Genomic DNA, 9,602 nt, shown 5'->3' on the forward strand with positions numbered 1-9,602 from the left:
ATGCTACCCCCAGAGACAGCATAGGAGGTGGCCTGGCCTAGGAGGAGAGTGGAAAGCTGGGAGCCTTCCACAAGGTATTATAGAAGAATCACAGAATTTAGAACTAGAGGGGACCTGGAGATCATCATATCCAATTGCAGATGAGGAAACCAAGGGCCAGGGAGGTTGTCATTTGACTGCCCAATGTTTTAAAATTAGTGAAGAACTGGAACTGGACCCAGAACTGATTCTAGCCCAGGGTTCCCTCCAAGAAGGATTGGATAGAGAGAGAAACGGAGTAATAAAATGTCCCCTATTTCCCATCTATTGATGTCACTCTGTTTCAGGTATTATTCTTAGCACTTTACACACACAATCTTGTTTCACACTCACAATGACCCTGCGAGGTAGATATTATCATTTCTATTTTGTAAAAAAACCAAGTTTCTGTAGGGGCCAAGTAACTTGCAAGAGGCAGAGGCAGAATTCAGACACAGAGCTGCACAACTCCAAACTTACTGTTTCACTGCATCGCTTAACAAGACACTACCAGGTCAGACTGTAAATAATGGAGCCTCCCAGGCAAACCAAGGCCCCAGTACAGATCACACACAGGGATATTGGTAGAGCTGGGTTCATCGACTGTAAGATGAAGTGAACTTGATTTTGTTTATTCTAGAGTTGCCAGAGTAGGAGCCAGGGTGCTTGAGAAAGCTGGACAGACCAGTCCGAGGAGTGCCAGGACTGGGAATCAGCCCTCTGATAATGTAGTTGGATTAGATACTTAGCAGAGCTGTCTGGCTTTTGTTCCTTTGGGGACTGAGAAGGAAAGCCACTTGATGTAATCTGTACCATCTTTCACCCTTATGCCTTCACTTGATAGTAAACATAGATCTTTTTATGTCCTGTGATCTGTCTGATTGTGCTGGAGGTCTGAGAAAGATAAAAGAGAATTATATTTCCTAAGACAGTCCCAGAGGAAGCAGAGAAGACTCGAGGGTGGTTGTGGCCCTGATTTAGGGGACCTACGGGTTAGGAAAGGAGCATGGGGCAACAGAGACTGATTGCCAAGACCCCCATTCCCTCACAGTCAAAACGTAGGGAAATGAATGGCAGAGGGGCAGCCGAATGGCAGGAGCGGTATCATCTGGTGAGCTCCAGAGATGAGGGACGCGGTCTGGTTTATGCTCTGCTGTATCTTCAGCACCAAGAATAGTGCTTGGCACCTAGACATACACATCTATTGTCCTACAGCATACGCCTCCCCTGCACAACCCCAGCAAAATGGCTACTTTGGGACACACATTCCCCTTCTATGTGGGCCACAAGCTGATCTTCCCAATGGACACCACCTTGGCCGTCGTCATTACCATCTTTGTGACCGCACTGGTCACCTTCATCATCATCCTGCCTGGCATTCGGGGCAAGATGGTGAGAAACAAGCCCAACCCTGGAGACCCCAGCCCCAGAGAGATCTTGGCCTCAAGGTGAGGGGGCCAGACTCTCTGGCTACAACCAGACTCAGGAAGGAGACTCCAGTCCTGAGAAAGTGTCACCCACCCCCACCCCCAGGAGGAAGTTCCCTACTCATTGATTCAATGGATAGTAATTGAGCACCTATTACATGCCAGGCACTTTGATCACAACTGACCAAGTGACCTCAGTTTTAGAACATCCCCCTACCACCACCACACACACACAAGTCTGGAAAGAGGAAGGGTGGATTTGGAAGGAGGGTGTTCCTTCTAAACCCACCCACCCTATGACTCAGAGGCTGTTCTGGCTGTTGCGGGTGGTGACCAGCTTATTCATTGGGGCTGTGATCCTGGGTGAGTATAATCCTGGTCAACTGCCTCTGTCCCATCTAGTTCCCTCGGCAGTCAGCCTGTCCTCTCCTTGTTTCTTCATGGCATCTTCTGCTTCAGGGGAGGGAGGGGGGGTGGCATAAGCAGACTGTCACCAAAGGAAATCTTGGATTCTGACCTCTTTATTCATCTTGGGCAAATATACTGTTGACAAACTAACCATGAGCCAGACCCTGAGCTAGTCAACAGATATACAGTTAAGAGCAAAACAGACCTAGACCCCTTGTAGCTCTCCTTCTGACTCTAACCCAGGAATGCCTGGACCTTCCTGAGTTCCCATATGCCCAACTCCCCACCCCAGCTGTGAATTTCAGTTCTGAGTGGTTCGTGGGCCAGGTCAGCACCAACATATCATACAAAGCCTTCAGTTCCGAATGGATCAGCGCTGATGTGGGGCTGCAGGTTGGTCTGGGAGGACTCAACATTACACTCAAAGGTGAGGAATGGCTCTTACCTGTGAGGGAGGAGAAGATTCTGCTGTGTCTTTGGGATCTAATTTGGATCTACAGGATGGGGGGATGGTAGGAAGGGAAATTTCCAGAGACTGAGACCAGCTCCTGTCCCTCTGCCCAATGTGATGAGCCCCTACCCAGGCAAATGCCCACTCTGGTCCTTGGGTTCCTGCTGAGCACAACTGCCCTATTCCCCAGGGACCCCAGTGCAACAGCTGAATGAGACCATCAATTATAATGAGGAGTTCACCTGGCGCCTAGGCAAGAACTATGCTAAGGAGTATACAAAGGCACTGGAGAAGGGGCTGCCGGACCCCGTGCTCTACCTGGCTGAGAAATTCACCCCGAACAGTCCATGTGGTCTGCATGGCCAGTACCGCCTGGCAGGACACTACACCTCAGCCATGCTCTGGTGAGGGTGGGATGGAGGCCCTGCTGGCCTAGACCCAGGAATGGAGTTTCTACCCATCTTCCTCCACTTATGTGGAAATCCCTGGTGGGACAGGGTGGCACCAGCCCCATGGTGCTTGGTTGGGAAACCTATAGGCAGAAATCCCTATCTCACATCTTTGGGATATTTTTGGGTCCTTGAGCCTCCACCTGGGCCCTTCCAAGTAGAGGTGTCCAGGCCAGCCTTCACTGGGTCCTCGCTCTCCAGGGTGGCATTCCTCTGCTGGCTGCTGGCCAATGTGATGCTGTCCATGCCCGTGCTGGTCTACGGTGGCCACATGCTGCTGGCCACAGGCATCTTCCAGCTGTTGGGACTGCTCTTCTTCTCCACGGCCACATCACTCACACCACCCTGTGCTCTGCACCTGGGTACTGCTACGCTGCACACTCACCATGGGCCTGCCTTCTGGATCACATTGACCACAGGTGAGGTGCAGCCCTGAAGACAGACACCAGAAGGCTTAGGGCCAGGGAAGGAGGGCCAGGGACCACCATATAAGTGGGGGTTGAGGATCTGCCTCTGGGGACCAGGATGCCTTTCCTCTCATTAAAGCCCCATCCCTCTTACATCACTCATCTCTGGGTTTTATCTCCCCAGTTCCACCTGCCTCTCCTCCATAGATGCCTACTCCCTGTGTCTTCTGTCTCTGTCATTTCCCTCATCCCCTAACTCTCTCTTCACCCAGCTCTTTCCCAAATCTTCCAGTCTTATGTCCCTGCCCACTTCCCCCAAACACTCTTCTCTGTGTCCCCCATTCCTTTGCTTTCCTTCTCTTTCCCTGCCTCACGTAGCCTTAAATTGTCCTGCAATTTCTTCTCTTCTCCTCTTCTCTCATGCCCTTTCTCATGCTTCCTCCTCTGTGTTCTGCCCTTCCCCCAGGGTTCTCTGTTTTCAGAGTTCTCTTTTTTTTCTCTCTCTCTTCTGAGATGTAATGCAAAGAGCACTGGGCTTAGAGTCCCAAAACTCAGAACAACAGAGAGCCACACCAGCTGTATGACCCTCAGTCCGTCACTGCTCTGAGCCCAAGTTGCCCTGAAACAGGGATACCAGCGATTCTCTTTGAGTTGTTCTGATGCTCTTGGGAGAAGATGTCCTTGGGACAGCATTACTATCACCAAGGCGGGACACCTGTTGTCTCATTCCCAGGACTGCTTTGTATGCTGCTCGGCCTGGCCATGGCAGTGGCCCACAGGATGCAGCCCCAAAGGCTGAAGGCTTTCTTCAACCAGAGTACAGGGGAGGATCCTTCACTGGAGTGGAATCCTGAGGAAGGGGGACTCCTGAGCCCCAGATACCGGTCCACAGCTGAGAGTCCTGAGCCCCAGGACATTCTTCTGTCAGAGGCTTCTTCTGAGGCATGGTGTAAGGAGGAGCATCACAGAGAGTCTGACTGTGCCCTATAAGGGCTTCTCCCTGGTGGACACCTGGACTTCCAATCTGGTTGCAGATCTCATTGAAGCCCCATAAACCTGCCAGAACTGACTGCAGGATGGGTTGAAACCAATCTGTCCCCAGCCTCAATCTGCAGGTGGAGTAGGAAAAAGAGCCTCTTTCTATTGATGTAAAAACAAAAACGAAAACAAAAAGCCCTAATATGCTAAACAGACATTGGGGCTGCCTATCAACCCTGTCTCCATGTTAAGACCAAGCAGGTGCTGGCCATTTCTGCACAGCAACCCTGCCTTCCCTTGATGCTTGCCTCTTTGAGGGGCCATTTATTGAAACTCAGCTTCATCTATATTGTGTGTGTGTGTGGGGGGGGAGGTTACTGTGTGATTCCCATGTAGTCCCCCTCATCCCTCTGTACCTCTTATTTTCCTTTTTCCTGGGTCCCTCTTGTTCTTCTTTTACTTGTGTGATCTCTTGATACAATGAAAGCCCTGGGCAGCAGAAGAAACCAAATTTCTTGTCCCAGGTCTATATTAACTAAGTGTGCTACATTATCTTTAAGCTTAAACTTCAGTTCTCAAATTTGCCAAATAAGATTGTAGGTCTTGCCAAGGACCTAAAAAAAAAAAAAAAATCCCAGGATTTACATTTTTATGCCTTGCTGACAACTACCTTGGCCTTTGGACACTACCTCTTAGTTAGTGAATAAACTGGAGTTAGTAAATGACCTCAGAAATGCCATTCCCTCCCACTCAGCTGAGCCAATGGGAGGTTGACCTGTCTGGTCACTGCTACCTGCCATCCGCCTGGGGCACCTCAGGAAGATGCTGGCTCCGAAGGGTTCCCCTTTGGGCTCACTAGAGGGCGCCCCTCTCCCAGAGCCTTGTGGCAAGGCAGAGAGAATGTAGTAGGCTGCTTCCAACCCAGGGAAGTCGGCCGAGGACTCATATTCCCCAAGCCTGGAAAAGCCATTGAATGTAATAGAAACAAGTTTAAGAAAAAAAGAAAAAGAAAAAGGATTTATTTACAGCTCACCTCGGAAGACCCTTTTTCCCCGGGCGTGGGCGTGCGGCACGTCTGAGGCCGCCTGCTTTTCCCGGCGCCCGCGGCGCAGTGACCCTCCTGGAGCTAGCTCTCCTGGCCCGAGCGCAGCAGGTATTGCTACCCGGCCTGCAGGGGGCCGAGGCGGGGTAGGAGTCCGAGGTTGAATAACGCTCAAAGGTTAGTACTAGTCGTTAAGTCCAGGGCTCCGAACTGCTTATGCAGTGGGTTGTTCGCCTGGCTACCATAGTCCTTGCCACTTCCGTCCAAGAAGGTGCGGAGAGCGCTGGGTCGAGAGTAGTGGAGACTCACCACCGCCACTCCGAGGAGGAGGCACAGGATGCCTGCGGCGGCGCGGACAAAAAGAAACAGGGTAGTCAGGGCTCCAGGCCAGAACCTGGCCTGCCCCCCTCCATCTCCTGGGGGCTACCCCTAGCATTTCCTCCCCCAACCCACACGGCAGAAAGACCTCTAATATGGATCACGTGATACATGAGTTCATGCGCTAACTGGGGCAAGCCACCGAACCCTTCAGAACCCCCTGGCCTCATCTGTAAAATGGGCATAACTGCCTGCTTCTAGGAACTATTAAGAGGAGCAAATTAGATAATATATGTGAACTCATTTTGCAAACGGGAAAAGCACACATCAGCTCCCACGCCCAGCCTCCCGGAATCCGCCCCCTTGGTCCTCACCGGTGGCCAGGGTGACCCAAAAGGCGGCGCCGTAGTGAGTGGTGAGCGTGGAGGAGCCGAGGCGGAGCGGGCAGAGCTGCACGCTGGAGACGGAGGCGAAGGCGAAGATGGAGAAGAGCGTGAAGGCGCCGGTGGTCAGGAGCGCCAGGCCTCCGTAGAGCGGGACCGGCATGGAGAGCAGCGCGTTGGAGAGGAGCCAGAAGCAAAACGCCACCCTGCGGAGGGGGCCCGCCGCACTGTGAGCTGGCTTCCCCCAGCCTCGCTTGCTCTGTGTCCCTACCCCAGAACGAAAGCCGGGGCTGGGACGGCGAAGGCGCAGGGGAACCCTCCAGCCGAGTAGCCGACTCCCAGGCTTTGCTGGGGCTCTCTGGGTTCCGACCGTCTGAGCGGTAATTCTCACTCCCCGCCCCATAGGGCTGTAACTATACCTCACATCCTCTGGCTCACACGCCCCCGCCCCGACACTCCCTCACTCACAGGTGCCTTCCCTCCAGCGCTCACCACAGCGTGGCGGACGCGTAGTGTCCCGCCAGGCGGTACTGGCGGTAGAGCCCGCAGGGGCTGCTCGGGGTGAACTTCTCCGCCAAGTAGAGAACTGGATCGGGCAGCCCCTTCTCCAGTGCCTCCGAGTACTCCTCGGCATAGTTCTCACCCAGACGCCAGTTGAAGTGCTCGTTGTAGTCTATGGTCTCGTTCAACTGCTGCACCGGGGTCCCTGCGAAAGGAGGGCGGCCGGGGTAGTGGAGCTGCGCACAACCCGGGACACCGCAACTAAGCTAGTGCGCGTAGGAAAGGGGAGGTGTGAGAGACATGGGTTTGGCAGCGGTTGCGGAAAACACGGATCCGTGAGGAATAAAAACTCTTCGAGCCCGTGGGGTCTGAGATTTCCTCCAGCTGCCCCTGCCACACTCCCCCAGCCATGGGGTCTGCCAATCCAGAAGTTCACTTTGCCCCAGCCCCCTCACCTGTGAGTGTAATATTAATTCCCTCCAGGCCGACGTGGAGACCAACGTGAGCGCTGACCCTTGCTGCACTGAAGGCCTTGTAGGATGTGTTGGTGTTCATCCCACCCACTGACCATTGTGCGCTAAAGTGCACGGCTGTGGGGAGAAACACAGTGTCGGGGGAGAGTTAGGGAGAGCATTGGGGAGATGCAATGAGGAGAGTGGTGATGGCAGGTAGGACACTGTGAAGAGAGATGGAGGGTCTAGGGGTCCAAGGTGGTATACATGGTAAGGGTGGAAGAGTGGGCACTAGAAAGAGCTGAAGAATGCAAAGAAGGCGCAGGAAACAACCCCCAAATCTCCATTTTCCCAGGTGCCCTCTGCCCACCTCCATCCTCACCCCAGGTCCTCTCCCCATCTGCTGCACCACACACTCACCCACAATTTCCGCGCCTATGAACAGACTGAGAAGAACTCTCACCAGCCAGAACCAGCGCTGCAGGAACAAGCACCTGGGTCAGGTCTGGTAACTGCCCAACTAGAGTCCCCAAGACCTCCCTTGACCCCATGCCACCCAGATCTTTAGTGTCCCTGCAGCTGTCCCCTCTTGCCCCACACCCTTTTCCGAGTTACATTCCTGAGGTTTTAAAGCCAAAGTCTGTCTTGCTTTTTGTGCAAGTCCCTCTGAGCCACTGACATTTCTGATGTTTTCTAGCCATGCACTTCTGCCTCCCTAGCCCCATTTCCCAGTCCACCCTGCAACCTGGCTCCCTGCCTGGTGTTGTCATATCACCTTCACTCCCCCAGCTATCTGGCTCCTGGTCCTGGTCTTGCCAGCTACTCGAGTCACTACTATGATGAGGCTCAGTGAGTCCAGAAGTGCCAGGCAGGCTGGGGTCACCTCCCCCAGGAGAGGGCAGCCCCAGGGTCCTGTCGTAGAGGAGGTGGGAAAGCAGCCTCTCACATATTCTTAGGTGCACCAGTTTCCCAAGGAAACCGACACAGATCAAGACTCAGGGAGGCTAGGTACTCCTAGACTGGAAAAACAACTTAGGTTCTGGGAGAAGGAGGGGGGGGTGGCCCAAGGACAAGTACCCAGTCTGTTACAACTTCGAATCATTTGTGGAAGTCCCCGAGTCCTTAGGATGGGAGCACCCATACACATGCATCTCAACCCAGCACACCAGTGAAACACAGCAGTCTCAGCTCTTGGTCCCCTAGTCATTACCTGAAGGCTGAGATTGGAGTGCAGCCGCAGTCTGAGGAGAGGAGGGAGACTCTAGCAGCATGTGAAGACTAGAATTAGCCCCAGGATTACTGGACTGGGCACCCACTCTCCGCAGCAGCCTCCTGGATGATCCAGGTGGGGTCAGTCTCTAGAATGTCTTATACAGGGTCTCCATCTCTCCCAGTCCTTGGGCAAGGAGGGGTGCCGGCTGCCCCCAGACTTCTGGGTCTGCTCCACCTATGCTCCTCTGGTTCAACGTTTCATCTGACTATTCATGGAAGCCCTTGTTACAGTATTACCTGTCCTAGGTCTTCCAGAGACAAGCTGCCCATGACCCTCAAGCCCTAGCATCTAGCACCCCCTTACCGAGTGACCACGAATCCCAGGCAAGATGAGCAGGAAGCTGGCGGCCAAGGCCAAGAACACCAGAATGACGATGAGCAACGGGACGCTGAAGCCGGGGGCATGCCGGGGCTGGGGGTAGAAAGGCAGCTCACCATTCCACAGAGTCATGCTGCAACGGGCCAAGCTTGGTCCGCTGGAGAGGGAAAAGTGCGAACCTGGCAACTGAACCCAGGTCCCACTTCTCTTTACCCGGTCCCCTGCGTTCTTGGACAGGATTTAATGGGCTGGTCAAGTCTGAGTTGCTCAACTCGCCCGTAAGGAAGCCTAGTGGCTGGCTGCCTTCAAGTGCTCTAGGTTGGCCCAGGCAGGGTTGGGTAGGTGGGAGAGAGGAATTATTTCTCACTGGCTATAGCCAGTTACTTTCATGGCAGGACCTGGAGCCCTTTTATAGCAGCCTGGGTAGGTCGCTGGGTAGATGTCAGGGCTTGGCAGCTGGGTGCGGTTGGAAAGAGATCCTGCAAATAAGAGGCGAGGCTACTATGCAAATGAGGGAAGCCCAGCCTCCACAGTAAGAGGGCTAGCCTCCCGCCCAAATGCGACACTTGGCACTGGTCTGACCTCAGCGGACACCAGGGCAGCTGGCCTTAGAGGATCCAGAGAAGAGGGTGAGAGTGCTGCTGGGGAGGATCTTCAGAGCTCGGAGGGGCTGGGAGTGTGGGAGTGGTGCTGTGTTGGGAAGATGGAGGCTGGGAGGAGGGCAGAGAAGCAAAGATTCCAAGAGGAAAGACTTCTGACCCCAGACAGGGGCCCTAAACCAGAGGTTGGAGGGAGTTTGGGGCCTGATTGTTCCATCCCTCCTGTCCATGCACAGGCATTCACAGTAGAGTAGGAGGGGCTGCAGGTCCTGGTTCCCAGCTCACTAACTGCTTTCCCTTCCCTGCCTCCTCTAGGAGAAGCAGTTACTGAGGGCTTGGGGATGGAGATAGGAGGTTGGGAGTTGGGGGGGGGGTGCTGCCTTGGACTGACAAACTACAGAAGATTAGTGCGGCCGCAGGCGGAGGGGTTCTTTGGCCAGTGTTAGTTCTTCCACCAGGTGGACAGTGGGGACCAGTGTCAGTACCTACCAGGTGTCCTGAGAAGAGTGGCATGCCGATGTGGGTCCTTGGTGATGTTTCTAAAAGCTTTGCTCCAGAAGTGAAAACAGCAGACACCT

At 53.9% G+C, this 9,602-nt stretch overlaps 2 protein-coding genes across 3 annotated transcripts; one reads left to right on the forward strand and one right to left on the reverse strand.

The window, feature by feature from the left end:
* The first annotated feature begins 1,263 nt into the window (after nucleotides 1-1,263).
* On the forward strand, nucleotides 1,264-4,534 carry DUOXA1 (dual oxidase maturation factor 1). 2 transcript variants are annotated; one of them, XM_045901904.3, is made up of 6 exons: nucleotides 1,264-1,410; nucleotides 1,751-1,808; nucleotides 2,146-2,280; nucleotides 2,495-2,708; nucleotides 2,955-3,172; nucleotides 3,894-4,534. In XM_045901904.3, exons 1-6 carry the CDS (start codon nucleotides 1,264-1,266, stop codon nucleotides 4,148-4,150), a joined length of 1,029 nt encoding a protein of 342 aa, XP_045757860.1. In that variant the 3' UTR covers nucleotides 4,151-4,534. The 2 variants fall into 2 exon arrangements, with proteins under 2 accessions (XP_045757860.1, XP_045757861.1); XM_045901905.3 differs by lacking the exon at nucleotides 2,146-2,280.
* Nucleotides 4,535-5,351: 817 nt separating this feature from the next.
* On the reverse strand, nucleotides 5,352-8,557 carry DUOXA2 (dual oxidase maturation factor 2). Its single transcript, XM_045901906.2, has 6 exons — nucleotides 8,411-8,557; nucleotides 7,255-7,312; nucleotides 6,838-6,972; nucleotides 6,374-6,587; nucleotides 5,873-6,087; nucleotides 5,352-5,521 (listed from the first exon to the last, which is right to left on the reverse strand). Exons 1-6 carry the CDS (start codon nucleotides 8,555-8,557, stop codon nucleotides 5,352-5,354), a joined length of 939 nt encoding a protein of 312 aa, XP_045757862.1.
* Nucleotides 8,558-9,602: the final 1,045 nt, after the last annotated feature.

The sequence above is a fragment of the Mirounga angustirostris genome, unplaced genomic scaffold (assembly GCF_029215605.1).
Source record: "Mirounga angustirostris isolate CCGP_5_RB_7025 unplaced genomic scaffold, mMirAng1.0.hap1 SCAF_9, whole genome shotgun sequence".
In the NCBI taxonomy this organism is placed as follows: Eukaryota; Metazoa; Chordata; class Mammalia; order Carnivora; family Phocidae; genus Mirounga; species Mirounga angustirostris.

Bases quoted from the DNA above. Each gene is read 5' to 3' on its own strand.
- DUOXA1 (XM_045901904.3), top strand. From the start codon at position 1,264: ATGGCTACTTTGGGACACACATTCCCCTTCTATGTGGGCCACAAGCTG. The intron at 1,809-2,145 runs GTGAGTATAATC...TCCCCACCCCAG, and splicing joins CATTGGGGCTGTGATCCTGG to CTGTGAATTTCAGTTCTGAG. The intron at 3,173-3,893 runs GTGAGGTGCAGC...TCTCATTCCCAG, and splicing joins CTGGATCACATTGACCACAG to GACTGCTTTGTATGCTGCTC.
- DUOXA2 (XM_045901906.2), bottom strand. From the start codon at position 8,557: ATGACTCTGTGGAATGGTGAGCTGCCTTTCTACCCCCAGCCCCGGCAT. The intron at 6,973-7,254 runs GTGAGTGTGTGG...TTCTCCCCACAG, and splicing joins CATAGGCGCGGAAATTGTGG to CCGTGCACTTTAGCGCACAA. The intron at 6,088-6,373 runs GTGAGCGCTGGA...CCCCCTCCGCAG, and splicing joins TACGCGTCCGCCACGCTGTG to GGTGGCGTTTTGCTTCTGGC.